The sequence below is a fragment of the Vanacampus margaritifer genome, chromosome 17 (assembly GCF_051991255.1).
Source record: "Vanacampus margaritifer isolate UIUO_Vmar chromosome 17, RoL_Vmar_1.0, whole genome shotgun sequence".
Taxonomy (NCBI): Eukaryota; Metazoa; Chordata; class Actinopteri; order Syngnathiformes; family Syngnathidae; genus Vanacampus; species Vanacampus margaritifer.
Genome location: NC_135448.1, coordinates 15,893,609 through 15,911,449, shown reverse-complemented (window position 1 = coordinate 15,911,449; position 17,841 = coordinate 15,893,609). Strand labels below are relative to the sequence as shown.

At 37.4% G+C, this 17,841-nt stretch overlaps 1 protein-coding gene across 2 annotated transcripts in view; it reads left to right on the top strand.

Annotated features, from left to right (window-relative positions):
- Positions 1-17,841, top strand: part of csmd2 (CUB and Sushi multiple domains 2) — a 197,389-nt gene that overhangs the window by 92,948 nt on the left and 86,600 nt on the right. For both annotated transcript variants that reach the window (XM_077549513.1, XM_077549512.1), the window contains exons 6-15: positions 3,143-3,255; positions 4,670-4,747; positions 6,237-6,324; positions 6,422-6,546; positions 8,967-9,088; positions 10,608-10,711; positions 11,394-11,506; positions 13,803-13,985; positions 14,903-15,093; positions 15,162-15,297. In XM_077549513.1, coding sequence (XP_077405639.1) covers positions 3,143-3,255; positions 4,670-4,747; positions 6,237-6,324; positions 6,422-6,546; positions 8,967-9,088; positions 10,608-10,711; positions 11,394-11,506; positions 13,803-13,985; positions 14,903-15,093; positions 15,162-15,297 — 1,253 coding nt within the window. The remainder of the gene's footprint in view (positions 1-3,142; positions 3,256-4,669; positions 4,748-6,236; positions 6,325-6,421; positions 6,547-8,966; positions 9,089-10,607; positions 10,712-11,393; positions 11,507-13,802; positions 13,986-14,902; positions 15,094-15,161; positions 15,298-17,841) is intronic.

The window sequence follows — 17,841 nt, the reverse complement described above, 5'->3', positions numbered from 1 at the left end:
AACTGCACTGCTCCCCGTAGTCCCCTTCATTTTCAGACTCATATGTTATGTGGAAAATGTGATGAAATCTGGGAAGAAACTGCCCAATGTGTTACGTGTTATGGTAGGATGATTGAGTCTTTGGTGTTTTTTGTGGGGTTAGACTCTTAAGTTATTTTGTGCTCAAGCTGCCGTAAGAGACAAATGAAAGTGTTCATTCATCCCTACGGTTTTACTTTTTTTTTTTTAAATGTTTTATTATATCTTTGACATGTATGTTGATATCTTGGAGTGTGCCGGTGATCTGTGGGAATCATCTAGTGTCAGCGAGTAGTGGGCTCATGATCTGACCCTATTTCTCCAAAGGGATACAACACCCACCAACCAAACCTTGGGTTGTTTCTGACCCAACTGTTTTTAGAGTGTACGGAAGAGAAAGTAACATATAACACTTAACTCTTTCACTGCCAGACGTTTTCAGAAACGGGTTGTTCCCAGTGCCAGACGATTTAAGCATTTTGACTGATCTTTCAAGGTCCACAGAAAATGTTGTGTTTGGACTATGGAAACACACACACTACCAAATGGAAGATTAGACTCTCATCTTTCATCAGAAAAAAAAGTTTGTTTCTACCTTATTCCGTTCTTCAGTAATCAACAATAGAAAATAGTTACTTTCACCGAAATTCTCTGTTTTGAAACAAAAAACGGAGAAAAAGAGCTTTTTGTGAAACGATGTTATTTCATGCACTCTAGTGAATTGTACACTTCTTTTTGTCCATGAATGATGCCACAAACACCTAAATAGTGCTTTACTTCTGTAAAACGCTTTCACCAACAATGAAAAAGTGTTTTTTGATTGCAAAATGCGTTTATTTCCATTCAACAGTGTAACAATTTGACAAAACAATTTCGCAAACTATTTACAAATGTGTGCAACTGTGGTACTACTTACAATTATGTGGATGTTTCAAATACAGTTTTTCTTTTTATAACGCTCTCCTGTGTGCAAGGAGACGCCAGGACTCGCACAACAGTTTACTTTCACTTTCACATTGGTCCGTTTTGCGTGCAAACGTTACACTTTCTTGACCGTCTTTTTTTCCGGGGAATAAATAGCAAGTAGCAGACTGTACACACTCCTCCGATGAATATGCATTGGACTCGGGACACTCTCCGTCGTCCGATCGAACGTCCGCCTGTGCGTGCTCGGTTGTGCTCCGCGTTATGACGCCGTCATAGCCGCCGCATCAGCGCTTCTAATTTCGCCGTCAGGCTCGGATTCACCATCATCATCATCGATGATGATCATCGTCGTCATCAATGTGCTCTTTTAGCGTTGGTCGATGCTTTTGGTCTTTGAAAAAAACGTCTCGGGCACGAGCTCCTCGCAACCGGTCGCCATTTTTCCTTTGTTTTCCATTCTGATCTCCTGCTCGACGCTCTAGCTCCGCCTCTACTGACGCCCACCCGATCTTGTCAAAAGAGAGTCATCGCTGCCCTCTAAGGGCCAAAAATAGTCATTAGGCACAACAGACCTCTTTGAAACTTTCACAACAGATATGCGGAAGGCTTGCCAGCACCCGTTTCCAAAAAAAAAAAAAAAAAAAAATTGGATGACGTCTTTTAACGTCATTGGCAGCTCTCCGTAGGTTTTTACTTGACGTCTTTTAACGTCAGTGGCAGTGAATGAGTTAATAATGACCAACCAAATGGTTTTACATTTGCCTAGAAACCTGAGTGGCTATGGGACTAAGTGGTGCCAGAATCACAGTAGCGACTTTATGGGCAAAAACAGCACATTTGAGTAAGTCTGGTTTGTTAAAATTGATCAGTAGGAAGTGGAACTCTTTTTTGGCAGCTAACATCAAAGTGTGCAATCATTTTCGCCTCGTCCGACAGTTCAATTTGGCACTAGGTTAGCAGATTAGCTGCTAGCTATTAGCGGCTAACGCTGGTAACAGGCAACATATTATACAATATTAGCGTAATTATAGCAATTATATAATTTTTTTTAGCGTCCTTAATTGGCGACCAAACACAATATCAGGATGATGTGTTGTTGTCGGTGGCAACAGTTAGTGACGGCAAAGTAAAGTTGTCTAAGGCTAATGACTAGTTTCATCTGTACATTGAATTTTGCTCTGAAGTGTAACAATCCATTTGCTCAGAATTCTCAGGGTGAACTATTGTTACCAAATTATTTTTTAATCATTTATATAATCGATTATGTTTTATATACAGTGGAATTAATGCTTTGCCAGTTTCCGTTATTACATGTTCTACACAAACTATATCACCCCTTATCAATTTTACTAAGTAATCTGGCAGAGAAGCCTCCCTTGAGTTAGTGTGTCCTATGATAAAACCATGTGATCCCAAATGACTTTGCCCTTAACAACAGTAGAAGTGCCTGGTAAGCAAGAACCCTCATTACGATCCAGATCAGGTGACATATTAAGTGTTTGTGAAGTATGGTCCGCAATTCCTTTTTCCAAAGCCTGGAAATGAAGTGCCTTGTTCCTACAATGACGATGCTGGTCCGATTTTTTTATTTTTTTATTTTTATTGGCCAACAATTCGGTGAAGTGTTGCTCACATAAACTTCCTCCTCAAGCGCTGTTTGTTATATATGCAGCACTTTCAAATATCTATCACAGCCTCATTAAATGTGAAATAATAGTGTAAACAGTACACTATCCAAACAAGACAACAAATGGATCGCCGATGACATTGACCCACTTTTAGCAACGCTTAGTCCGGCAATTTTTCGAAGTTTCCCGTCATTCTTCAATCATCAACAAACGCGAGGCCTGTCACTGATGCATTGACTTTCTGTTAATATTGATGGAATGCCCAGCTCTGATATATAATTTTAACTGACTGAAGTATTGCGCACAAGTAAGAACTACTTTAAAAGAATACAAACGCAATAAAATACGGACATCTGTGTTCATAGGGAACACTTAGCCAAAGGAGTAAGAAAGAGCTCAACATAAATAAAAACCTTCAAAAAGTCTCTCACAGTTCCAGAAGTACATAAATGCTTATAATTGCTTTATTTGTGAGCACTGGGCCTTTTCTTTGCTAATTTGCATGCTAAAATGTTCCCATCCTAATAATCGAAGGTACTCAGGTTCACTCTGTCTCGATGTGCTTACAGGTTCACCGGCCCCAACCTTCCCTCCCCCATTATCAGCAGCAAGAACTGGCTCCGTCTGCATTTTACATCCGATGGCAACCACAAGCTGAAAGGTTTCAGTGCCCAATATCAAGGTAGGATGATGTGAATCACAACACGTGTCACTGACTTGTAGATTCCGACGAACATTTATTTCACTGCCATCCTTTTATAACCCAATTTTTTTTCAAGGTTCGAAATCCGCCCAGAACATTCACTTATAGAGGAATTATTTAGAAGCAGGTTCAAGTTATTATGGATTGCAGTGCAATTTATAACCATTATCCCCCAGCGAGAGGACGTACTTTTCCCATTTTTTTTGGGCACTCCATAGCTGCTCGCCTATTGAGCTGCACCCCAAGCGCAAAATCTGAACCTGCGAACTCGTGTCAAAAGATAATTCATAATATAAGAGGGCGACAAATCTGCTGAGCACACTCATGTTCCCAGGGAAATAAAATGTTAATGACCTTACTTTTCATTTAGTTCCACTCTCAAGACGACACTGAACAGAGAAGATGATGTCAAGCCCAGTAGAGGAAAAGATGAAAGCGTGAATGACAAGATTTTTCTTTTCTTTTTTTGTGCATATTGTCATCAGTATACCCGTTTTTTTATTTGAAATTATTCATCATCCACCCATATCACTTTATATAGCCACTGTACGTTGCAAAACCACGGAGGTTGACGCCTAAATGCAATCCCTCCCTCTACCGCTGCCATTTCTCATGCTATTAAACTTTGAGGTTCATGGGCCAACTCGGAGAAAGGATGAGCCGGGAGAAATGGATTATTCTCCGCAAAAAAAAAAAAGCTGCTCTCTACGGATGTTTGGCTTTCAGAGGCAGTGGGAAAAGGCAGACAAATAAAGAGGAATGTCAGACAGAACCCTGTAGAATGCAAAGAGGGAATGGGAGGTTGGGATTACAGGGTCACACACAAAAAAAAAAGGAAAATCCAAACAAAATGAAGACTTCACACTTCAATATAATTAATCACGTTTGGTCATTCACCACCCGCCACTGGCCATTTGCATGCTGACAATTCTCATAAATCCGCAGCAAGCCTCACTGGAGAGACTGCAGAAGGTTTGCACTCATTAAATCACTCTCATTCTCAGAGACTTTGGTTGAAGCACCAGACGTTTCATGAATACACTTTATTCTTTTTTTTCCTTTTTTTGTCAGCGTAATCAAATAAACTACACTTTACCTGTCAGGAACTGACAAAGTGATCAAACTAAATTAGTGTCGAAGAGTAGAGATCATTTTATGTTGTTTTTGAAATTCCTCTTCAAGTGGTCATTGACAGACTATCAGCATTTATTTTCTTAATTTATCTTTCTTGATCGTTAGTCTCCCTGGGATTATATTACATATAAGTATATAATCATGCTATTATTTAGTTTTGTCGAAATTAGTTTTATTTGTTCTGTGACACCCATTGTTTCAAAACAGTACATATATATATATATATATATGTATATAATGATTTTTTTTCCCTCTCCAGTGAAGAAGATGACCGAGCTGAAGTCTCGAGGTGTAAAGATGTTACCAAGCAAAGACAACTACCACAAGATATCAGTGTGTAAGTCAATAAAGATGTTATTGGTGGCTTTGCAAGTTGTTTTGTTTACTAATAACACTGGTCCACAAATTTACTTAATATTTTTGTCAGGGATGCAAGTAAACTTTTCTAGATAATTTTTTTGGCACTGAGTCTGAATCCGCCCTTGTTTTTTCTTAGTTTTTTTCTCCGGCACGTCAAATTTTTATAATAATAAAACAAAAATTAATAAATGAATTAATTAATTAATAATAATAATAATAATAATGATATATTTAGTCATTTGAAGTTCAGCAACAGGTGAATTTTTTTGTGGAACGTCGTAGATATAAGTTACAACGCATGGTAAAAGCCGTATTGTGCAAGCTTTTATATGGTAGGTCAAACTTAAAAACAAAAATTTTAATATCTCAAAAAAAAACATATTAAAAAACGTATAAATGCATTTTTGGGAGTGCAGGACATAGTATTAAAAAACATATTTATACGTTTTGAGGGTTGAATGAGTTAATAGGAAACTAATCATTTAGTATAAAGAGTGAAATGTTTAATGTTGTATTATGCCATATATCGAAATGTCTTTGTGGTGCATTTTTTTGTGGAACGTCGTAGATATAAATTACAACGCATGGTAAAAGCCGTATTGTGCAAGCTTTTATATGGTAGGTCAAACTTAAAAACAAAAATTTTAATATCTCAAAAAAAACCTATTAAAAAACGTATAAATGCATTTTTGGGAGTGCAGGACAAAGTATTAAAAAACATATTTATACGTTTTGAGGGTTGAATGAGTTAATAGGAAACTAATCATTTAGTATAAAGAGTGAAATGTTTAATGTTGTATTATGCCATATATCGAAATGTCTTTGTGGTGCATTTTTTTGTGGAACGTCGTAGATATAAATTACAACGCATGGTAAAAGCCGTATTGTGCAAGCTTTTATATGGTAGGTCAAACTTAAAAACAAAAATTTTAATATCTCAAAAAAAACCTATTAAAAAACGTATAAATGCATTTTTGGGAGTGCAGGACAAAGTATTAAAAAACATATTTATACGTTTTGAGGGTTGAATGAGTTAATAGGAAACTAATCATTTAGTATAAAGAGTGAAATGTTTAATGTTGTATTATGCCATATATCGAAATGTCTTTGTGGTGCATTTTTTTGTGGAACGTCGTAGATATAAATTACAACGCATGGTAAAAGCCGTATTGTGCAAGCTTTTATATGGTAGGTCAAACTTAAAAATAAAAATTTTAATATCTCAAAAAAAAAACATATTAAAAAACGTATAAATGCATTTTTGGGAGTGCAGGACAAAGTATTAAAAAACACATTTATACGTTTTGAGGGTTGAATGAGTTAATAGGAAACTAATCATTTAGTATAAAGAGTGAAATGTTTAATGTTGTATTATGCCATATATCGAAATGTCTTTGTGGTGTCATATGGTTTGCATTTTAAAAAATACAATTATGTGGTTTTCAATGTGCATGTTTTTACTGCAGTATCTCAAATGGGTGTTGCACAAGGACACAACATGTGTCCTGATCCTGGCATCCCAGATCGGGGCAAAAGAAAAGGCTCGGACTTCAGGTAAAAACAAAGAGTCCTGTCAACGTGTTGAATATTTAGATGGGAACTTGTCTTGCCATCACAAGATTCTCCCCGATTGCATGTCTCCTGCCCACAGGCGAGGCGCCACCGTGCATTTTTCCTGCGACGAGGGTTATGAGCTGCAGGGCTCCAAGAGCATCAGTTGTTTGAGAGTGACGGACAGCTACGTGGGCTGGAGTGACGAGCGGCCCATCTGCAGAGGCAAGTGTTGAAACTGTGCTTGACCATGTTGGCATTGGAGAAACGGAGGTCACCGCATTGCGCCCCGTGTTTTGCGTCATCATTACGAAGGTTTCAGGATTTGAATATGGCGCTGCGAGTCTGTGTTTGTAGTATTTCATTTTATGTAGCACAAAAGATTTGGCAAAGCCTCCCTCCTTTCAGTCTTCCAATTTTTATTTCCATGGGAAAAATAAACCAGCTTTGATGTGATGTGTAAATGTGAGAGCCAACCTCCCCAATGGGATTTCCTATTCATTATTTTGTGTTGGACTGGGTAAGCGGTTTGGAAAATGGATGGATGGGAGGATGATCCAATTAAATCACAGAACTCAGTCAGTGATGTAACAAGAGGCCAATAAACAAATGCTGAATTGAGAAAAAAAAATTTGGTCACAGGTTCTGTGTTTGTTTATTTGCTTTAATTGTTTAATGGAACAAAAAAATATATATCAAAAAGAAATGTGTGTATATGGGGTGTAACAAAAAATGGATATCAAGAAAACAAAAGAAACAAAGAACACAAATTAAATCGTCTTTTTTTTTTCTTTTTTTTTCAGGAGAGCTCAGTATTGTTCATTCGATTTGACATCATCATTGCTCTCCTTTTTTTTAAAAAAACAAACAAACAAATAAATTAAAAAAAATTTAATAAATGTTTTTTTTTTTTTTTTCACACACACGCACATACACATACTCACCCACATACAAAAAAAATAAAATAAAAAAAAAAAAATATATATATATATATATGTGTGTGTATATGTATATATATATGCATATATATTTAAAAAAAAAATTAAATCGTCTTTTATTGGAGAGATATATTTTAGAAGGAAAGGGAACATTTACACTATTGACAAGTTAATTCAAATGTATGAACATTGACAGCAAAAAAGTCATTGTATCAAGTCAAACCGAATCAAATCGTTCCGCTTTCAAACCGAACCATCCCTGTTTAGTTTTTTATATGGGTCACTTTCAAGGTCAGAACAACTATTACTAATTTCTTTGCTGCGGCTTTTCTAAGTGTTTTTTTTTTTTATTTTATAATTTTTTTTACCACGACTCACGTTCAGGTTTTAAAAAAATAATTGTACTCACTTTAAGGTACACACGCACACACACTTCCCTTCAAGCACTCATTGAAATTCTGCTTTAATTTGAAAGGATGTTTAACAGCTCTACCATGCAGATCCCCGCAGGCCTTGATAACAAAAGTCACATTGTCCTTTGAAGGATGGGCTGCTTCAAAGTTTTCACAGTCCCACTGCACTGACGACCTATTGTTGTACTAACAGATTGCTTTGTTGTCTACACATTAGTTAAGGTTTCTTATGATTGTGTGTATCACTGGCTTGCATATACAGAACTAAATGTCAAAGCTCCCCTCTGGATGTGTTTTAGTTCCGACGTTGGAGATTTGCAAGTCGTCCTTTGCAATGTTAGTTAGGTGCCGCTCACAAATTGTATTATTTTTATTGTAGCAGTAGCTTCCAACCCGTGGCGGAAGCTTGAAAACTGTCAAATCTAAGACTACAGTGTGATTTGAAACTTTACTCCTTTCCAGACAATATTTTGTGGCAACTGCAGTGAGATCTAATGTGCTGAACAAATATTTTTCTCTGCATAGCAAACTTGAAACTGTCTTCTTAGAAGTAGGCTAATACTATTTACGGTTCTTTATATATGACGGTCATATACAAAAAAAAACTGAAACAACAACTATTTTTTTTCCTAAAAGGAATGATTTAACCCTGTGAGTATTCATTGAAGTATCTGCCGTTCGCATTGTATTTCTGGTGGTGCAATACCTTGAAGCTCCATTTCGAAGCCTCGCAGTGAAGGGAAGCGTCTTACTTGCGTCCGGCATTAAATGTGGGAGTCTGGGAGCTCTCACGTAGTTTTATTTCTCAAAGTTATGATTGCAGTCATGAATCAAAGTTGACTCTTTGGCATGGCTTCGATGATTTTCGCAGACAAGAGACCGATAAAAATAAAAAAAAAAAGACAGTGGCTTTCCTGTACTTTTCAGATTTTGACCATCCTATATTTAATACCAGCAAAAACACAATGTACCGCTTTGTCATCTGTACTATATATAACACTTTTATGTTTAAGAATTAACCCCTGAGGGAGTCCATATGGAGCTGATTCAAGTTAACCAAGAGAACCAGATAATGATGTACTAATACGACTGTAAGAAATCCAATTTAGATATGTGCCTCCGAGGCCTAACCACCAATGAAGGAACTGAAGGGTTTCATGATTAACTTTATCGAAGGCTGCGCTTAGGTCGAGAAGTATCGCAGTACAAACTTTAGGGATGATCTAATGCTGATCACTGCAGTTTTCACGGTAATAAACTTTTTTACGTCTTTCCTTCATCTGTCTTCTTTTAGCTCCAATGTGTGGAGGTCAATTAAAAGGACCTAGTGGTGTCATGACATCTCCAAACTACCCGGTCCAGTACGACAACAATGCTAACTGCACTTGGGTCATCACTGCGACAGACACGTCTAAGGTAGGACTCAATAATTAAAACCCAAAAAAATATCTCACGGTTTCCCAGGGTGTATCAAATGTTGTGTTAAACTGCAATACAAATCAAAAAATGTATCTCTTTCGAGGAGCTTCATGGGGCAAACAATTCCCTTACACACCTGAATCATTTCATGCTTTAGCCAATTCCTACGATATCATTTGGAGGCTTTCCCAACCCACCACATGACGCAGGTTTTTTTGTAGAACAATATTAGCGATAAGGAAAATGAGAAAAGGGGGATGAGTCTGCACTGGAAACAGGCCAGTCAGAGACAAATTGACTTGTTTGAGACACTTTTGGTCAGGAGAGAATGTTAAAAAAAAAAGAAAGAATGAAAAAAAGACAAGAAGGTTTTGCAATTAGGTGCTTCAACCACCAATAAGGCCACCCAGTCTCACAGGTCGTCTTTAATAGAGTCATTCTGAAAACTATGAACTGCTTCTTGCTTTAACTTGCAAGTGTATCGGATGCTAGCAAGTGCTGTGTGAGTGTGTTGGTGATGACCTAACTCCCCCGGCTTTTAGGCTAGCGGTTAGCATACTGGACTCAATCCGCGTAGCTGGAACCCGTCAGCCTAGCAGTTTGCATACTCAACTCTCAATCGGTGAGGACCGTAGCACATAGCTGGATTGTGTTAGCCTAGCAATTAGCATACTCGAGTCTTAATCGTTGAGGATGGTAGCACATAGCTGGATTGTGTTAGCCTAGCAATTAGCATACTCGAGTCTTAATCGTTGAGGATGGTAGCGCTTGGCTGGACTATTGATTGTATTGAGCTTTTATCCATCCCAATTTCCAATCATTAGGTCAGTGAGAGGAGATGTCCTCTTGGTGACAATTTCAAACTACTTTCCTCAACCAAAATCTAACCAAGTTTCATCATGAGCTGGGTTATATAGTGTGTCGAGGCGCTAATTAGTGAACCGCCAGGCTTCTTGTTCTTTCTCCCTCTGTTGGTCAATATTATTTTTCATGTTTCTCAGACGGGTTGTGTTGATGTTGTGTTGTTATTCTCGAAGCCCGGATGAACAACATATTTGGTGTGAGAATGTCACACACGTGACGGGAGAAATGACCCTTGTGCGTTTTTCGCATACTTGGTAATACATTTGATTCTGTTGTTTCCAACGTTAGGTCATTATCAAGAGTTTCTCTTTCTATCGGTTGTACTATTAGAAACTACAGATCACATTATATGTGATCAAGTATTTGTTGTCATTATTGATATCCATTACATACTTGTACAGTACATATATAATTAGCAATTACGTGTGTACGTATGTAAAACTTATTAGGTTTGAATGACAATGAACGAAAGATCTATTGATTAAAGATTTAAGGAATCGTGTCAAAGTTCAAAAAGATGAATGAAGCTCTGCTAGAAGCTGATTGAGGGCGGATGGAGGTAAAGTGACAGATGCAAAGGCATCTGCCAGATACGTTTCATCCAGCATCTGTTATTTAAATTAGCCTCATCACAGTCACCTATGCTGTCTAGGTGATCAAGCTGACTTTTGAGGATTTTGACCTGGAGCGAGGCTACGACACGCTGACAGTGGGGGATGGCGATGTGGTGGGGGACCAGAAGACGATTTTTCATGTGTGAGTGACTTCTCTCTCCTTAAGATCAATTGTTCTTAACTCTATCACTGCCAGACGTTTTCAGAAACGGGTTGTCCCCACTGCCAGCCGATTTAAGCATTTTGAGTGATCTTTCAAGGTCCACAGAAAATGTTGTGTTTGGACTATGGAAACACACATACTTTTTAGGAACAACAGACAGACTGGAAACTTTCACCAGACCTGCGGAAGAGTTTCCTCTACCCGTTTCAAAAAAAAAAAAAAAATCATTGGATGACGTCTTTTGACGTCATTGGCAGTGAAGCGTAGGTTTTTACTTGACGTCTTTAAACGTCAGTGGCAGTGAAAGAGTTAAACAGATTTGTGTTGTATTCAGAATCTACAATTTTATTGTTGTTACTTGGACGCCGTAATCCTTAGTTTATATTATTTATTTTATTTTTGGCAAAGCTAATTGATGCAATTGTGCACGTGTAGTGTATAGCAAGTGTTCGAAAACATCAGAGCCATTTATTGAACATTCATAACGAGCACTGGAACTTGATAAATGATCTTTTAAAATTGTTTGGAAACAGGTTATTTTTCCTTATTTTCTTGCTTGCATCAAATACTAGGTCCGCCTTCTAGACTCGGTATTTTTAAATTGATATATAGTGCCAGATTAAGAAGAAAATAAATGAAAATGAATACATGTGTTTATTAGCCTGTCAGGTACCACCACTCCGGACCTTGTGGTCAGTACCAGTCACCAGATGTGGCTCAATTTCAAAACAGATGATACCAGTGGCTCTCTGGGCTTCAAGGTGTCTTACGAAGGTAAGAGCCGCTTAAAAGGTGCACGTCTGCTCCTGTGAGCGGGGTGTCGAAAGTGGTCATTGTCTTATGTAAATGAAGCTAAATCTGTCAGTTTGACATCCTCCTGAAGGGTGATCAAGGTCAAGTGGTGCAAGTTTTCAAGAGTTTGTTGCTTTGAGAATCCATTTACCTTTAGCTGCATTGCAAGTCGTTTCCCTGGCCCACAGATGCTTGTTTTTCATCAGTAAAAATAACCCAGAAAGTGGAACAGTATGCAGAAAGCAAATGTAATTAAAACAATGACTTCTGCTTAATGAAGGGGAAGATATGCTTTGAAATCCTTCAACTCTATCTAATTTGCATCCTCACTTGTTTGTCAACCCTATCAATACTATTTACCAATAGTCTTTGCAGTACACTGTATATCACTTTACCAATGTGCTGCACTGACTTCAGTGTTTTCAATAAATAAATAAATAAATATAAAATATAAATAAATAATAAATATATATATAATATATATAAAATATATATATATATATATATATATATATATTTTTTTTTTTTATTAGGGATTTTTTTTTTAATTCATAATATGTGTATCAAATCAAACCAAATCCAATTATTCCACTTTCAAAAATATTGAGTTACATATTGAATCATCTTTTATTGGAGAGAGATATCCTAGAAGGAAATAGCACAATTAACAGTACTGACAAGTTCATTCAATGTAAAATTTCACAAAGAATGAATTGCATTGTACCCTCTCAAAATGAGCCGTACGATATTGAACCGAAATAAATTGTTACACTTTAAAATCAAACTGTTGTTGAACCGTTTCACGCCCGACATACTGAAGACTATATTTTGTCAAGTGGAGTCAAGCCAGTGTGTGTATCTCTTCAAGACAAATATTTATTTAAAACAAAAATTATAAAACTCATTCCTAAAACTAGATGCCATCTTCAATTGTGAGTTGAATGTATGCCTATACAGTGCCCTGTGCCCATTAAGACTTTTGGGTGTCTCCCAGTATTTGGCAAATAAAACCCTTTCGTCATTCTCTGCCTCATGAGATCTCATCAGTTTTGTTGTTGACGGTAATGTGAGTTTGAGAGCCCATTAGAACGCTTGACTGGTTCTGTAAAGCCAAACAGACATGGGTAACAAGCATGCCATTACGGCCCTTCCCTTATTCATAAGAAGCAAATACTGTTTATACTTGATACAATGTACACAGAGGAATCCGGAAATACACATAAGCATAGACAAACACATAGTCAGTTTGCTTAAAATTCTATTGAGCAGAATTATTTTGCAGGCAGAACACGTGCAGCTGTCTGTATTTGCAAAACATCAATGTTATTTCAAAACTCAAGGCAGGCTATCTCCGATATCGCCTATTTTGTATCCAATACGCAATCCAATATTTTCAATGAATTTGTGCTGCTTCACTGCTGATCTGAGGAACAATGAACTGGTGGTTAAAACCAGCTTACAATCAGGGATGTGATTTTTCCGCTAATTCGCGGAATTCCGCTTTTTTTTATCTCCCCCCCAAAAAAAAAAAAAATCCGATTTTTATTTTTTATTTTTTTGTAGTTCATTGTGTATGCACATGACTCCGACAGATAACATCTTCTGCTATAACAAAGACATTTGTGGTATGCTCTAATATGAGTTACTTTTCATTTGGTCAGGATACAATTATTTGTTCATGAAATTTGAACTCTTCAACATTATTTATGTGTTAACTTAGTAATCACATTAGTTAGATATGATGATATTCTCAGTGATAGTTTTTAAAAGCAAAGGCAGTCCAATGTTTTTGAATGTGACTAAATATAAAAATATAAATATATGAATAAAAAAATAAAATAAAAAAATAAAAAAATATAAAACTGCCATTTTATATGGGATAGTTCAATATACATTGAAAATTTATGCTGTTGTTTTGTCTATTTCTTTGTCATGTGAGTGCATTGAAAGTACTTAAAAACACGGAAAACCCATGAGCTCCGGGGGGCTTCGCCCCCCTTGTCCCCCCACCTGGACCTAGCTGGGTGCCAGCGGCCCCCAGACCCCCGGCTAAATTTTCAGATCATTTCACTTTGGTCAAATCACATCCCTGTACAATACAACATTTCAATGATGTGATTAAGAAAACCAAAACATGCATACACACCGCCCTTATTTACCTATTTATTTTGTCAACAAAATACAATGAGCTGCCATAAAATGAACTTTATATAAAGGTCACAATGCTTGGTTATGAACGTCAATGTCAGAGGAATTAATTATTTAATCTTCCCAACAGAAATCGACCAAGGCAGCTGCGGTGACCCCGGCATACCCGCTTACGGTAAACGAGAGGGGACAGGTTTCCGTCATGGGGACAGGCTGTACTTTGAGTGTTTGCCTGCCTTCGAGCTGGTGGGAAAGAAGAACATCACCTGCCAGAAGAACAACCAGTGGTCGGCCAAGAAACCCAGCTGTGTTTGTAAGTTCCTGCCTTGCGCATGTATTCACATGAACACAATGAATTTGTGCACATTAATATGCATGACGGGTGCAGATGAGCACGGGGCTGTTGCATAATAAATGGTCTGATTATCTCCACAGTTTGCAGAGAACCGATGTGAATTTTGAAACAATATGCTGGTTTGTTTTCTAATTATCACAAAGAAAGACAAACAGAGTTGACCATGCAAAATGTACCCGTTGTTGTATAACCGATAACATACAGTAATAGCCCGTACGATAATCTCTGTTATCAAGATAAACATTTGTAATTTCATCTTGATAAATAACCACATGGTTTAGTTAAAAATAAAGATATATTTTGTAATAGACACACACACAGCAGTGAAATTATCTTCACAAAATCTTATTTTCCGCCCGTACTTTTTGAAATGAACAGCAAGGGCGTCTTTTTTTTGAAATTATACAAATTAACGCTGACAGATCCTCATCTTCACCAGTGCTGTTGCTATTTTTGGCTCCCCACTGTTGGCATTTATGCCAACAAACATTTTCTTTCGCAACAGAGCTTTGCAAATGCTGTTTCTGAGGCAACATCTCTTGACTTTTTCAAACTGAGGCAAATTGTCCTGAAGACATCACGCTTGATAATATGATGTCGCACAAACCAGAGATTGTTGTCAAAGCGCAACTATATGGTGAAATACTAATTGAATGGTTGGAATAGTTTTCTATTTAGCAAATGACCTTCATTGCGTTCATTGAATGATGAACGGGTCATTGAGTGCCATGATGATTATTCTTTTATTCCCGTCCAGTAACCTTCTTACTGCTAAAATGAATATGAACTGAATAGAATATATCTCACTAATATAATTAGTTCATTTTTCTTCACTTCACTTTCTTCTCTGCATATTTTCTCCTACCTCTGCGCAGTTTCCTGTTTCTTCAACTTCACCACACCCTCCGGGGTTCTGTTGTCCCCAAACTACCCACAAGAATACGGCAACAACATGCACTGTGTTTGGCTGATCATAACCAACCCAGAGAGCCGGATTAATTTGGCTTTCAACGACCTGAGCATGGAGAAACAATTTGACTTCCTCTCTATTAAGGATGGAGGAAAGGTATTTCGATTCTCAAATCTAACTTCTGAAAATTTTAATTCTGACAATCTTTATTGGTCTTTTGCCAGGCTGAGTCTCCCATCCTGGGAACCTTCTCCGGTGACGTCCTCCCGCCTCCGCTAACGACCAGCGCCCACGTCGCCCGCCTGGAGTTCTTGACTGACCACACGTACACAAACAGAGGATTTAACATCACTTTTACGAGTAAGTATCAAAGGCGATAAACTGTATTAAAGGTTTACCAGCAAGCCCGGCTGGAATTTATGTTTTGTATTCTAGATTGTGTACTTGCCAATGCACAGGCAAATGAAGCTCATAAATCAAGTGCTCTAACAATGAGCCACCCATCTCCCACAAACTCCTCTACCTATATGCGACACACTCACACTGCAAGTGACTCCAAGGAAATGACAAACTCCCCGTCTTTTTTGTCTATACAGAAGCTTGACATCTAAATAAATCTAGAACAAAGAGCAAGAATCCTTAGCTGACAAACACATTGCGGCAGCGCTCATTATATTCTATTCTGGGTTGACGCTGACTTCTGAGGCAAAATCCAGATGGGTTTTGTACACGCTGATAAACCTGTTTCACGGATATACTGTACTATAGTGCGTTGTTTTTTCCCCCCTGCAAAATTGTTGCAATCATTGCATATGCACAAGTGTGTAATGCACCTGGACACGGAATTCCAAAATATGAATTATCCATGCCAAAGTCTTGACAGTAAGACAGCTGTGATCTCAGGTCTTGCCACCCCAGAAACAAAGTATGTTGCTAAATTGGCATTTTATCAGAATCGCACAACAAATAGCAACTCTGTGTATCTACGCACATACTTTAGTGCTGATAGCTTTAAAGTGTGAGCCAGTGTTTGAGTTCACGTGCCTCAAAAAAACACTCGTCCACTCACCTTCAAATTTGTCTCCACCCTCCCAACTTTTCAAACACTTTCAATTGGTTGACGAACAAATCATTTGGTGTGTTTGTGATTGTTTAATGATTTAAAGTTACTGTAAAATCCTGTGAATAATATTCATTTTTGAGTTATTATACAGGGGAATAATAAGATACAAAAAAGTGTCATAATGTTTATATGTTACCAGTACCTAGGAGTTGTATAACAAAAAAACAAACAAAAAAACACAAGCTTTATAGGGTATTTCATACACGTTGCTTCACATACTGTAATTACAAATACATTTAACAGTTTTAAAAATCAAAGTAAAGAAATAAAAAAATACCAAAAGCACTAAAGCCTGTATCCCACGGAGGAGGTAAACAATTTAACATTTGCAAAGTTAGAGAATGTCAATTTCTCATCGAGGTTAATCATGGCTTGTTCAAGGTCATAACGTTCGCTAAACATTGGCCAGACATTCACCAACAGTTTTACAATCTTAGTTTTCATCATCATTCTTGAGCGTTGCAAACAGTCCCAAATGTTCGCTCCCTCAATAGGATACGGGCTTAAAAGAGCGTACAGTGCAGGAACAAGATTATTGAAAACATGATTTTAAAAATACTTTGAAATACCTTACCCATATGTATGAGAACATAAAATAGTTTTTAACCTGAATTTCAATGTATTTACACTCTATTGGTATGCTTTGAATCTTTATTCATTCATATTATTCACCTTGGGGCGTATATTGGGGTGCATATTTACGGGATTTTACCGTATATTCCGAACAACAATGCCAAAATCAGTCTGACCTTAACAAAGGCACATCACAAAGGATCCTGCTGATTGGTGAACTGTGTTATACATACATATATATGTACAGAGACAAATAATGACTTTTTAAGGCTGATTTTGGAGGTGCGCATTATACACGGGTGCATATTGACGGGATTTTACCATATGTTCCTAACAACAATCCCAAAATCATTTTGACCTTAACAAAGGCACATCACAAAGGATCCTGCTGATTGGTGAACTGTGTTATACATACATATATATGTACAGAGACAAATAATGACTTTTTAAGGCTGATTTTGGAGGTGCACATTATACACGGGTGCATATTGACGGGATTTTACCGTATATTCCTAACAACAATCCCAAAATCATTTTGACCTTAACAAAGGCACATCACAAAGGATCCTGCTGATTGGTAAACTGTGTTATACATACATATATATGTACAGAGACAAATAATGACTTTTTAAGGCTGATTTTGGAGGTGCGCATTATACACGGGTGCATATTGACGGGATTTTACCATATGTTCCTAACAACAATCCCAAAATCATTTTGACCTTAACAAAGGCACATCACAAAGGAACCTGCTGATTGGTGAACTGTTTTATACATACATATATATGTACAGAGACAAATAACGACTTTTTAAGGCTGATTTTGGAGGTGTGCATTATACACGGGTGCATATTGACGGGATTTTACCGTACATTCCTAACAACAATCCCAAAATCATTTTGACCTTAACAAAGGCACATCACAAAGGATCCTGCTGATTGGTGAACTGTGTTATACATACATATATATGTACAGAGACAAATAATGACTTTTTAAGGCTGATTTTGGAGGTGCGCATTATACACGGGTGCATATTGACGGGATTTTACCGTATAATTCTAACAACAATCCCAAAATCATTCTGACCTTAACAAAGGCAAAAGGCAACACAAATCACCCCGCCGAGAAAGGGACTCCCTAGTGGAGCCGAATTGTGAAAAGCACATGGCGGCTCATGCATTATAATGAGAAAGTTGTAAGGGGTGAGT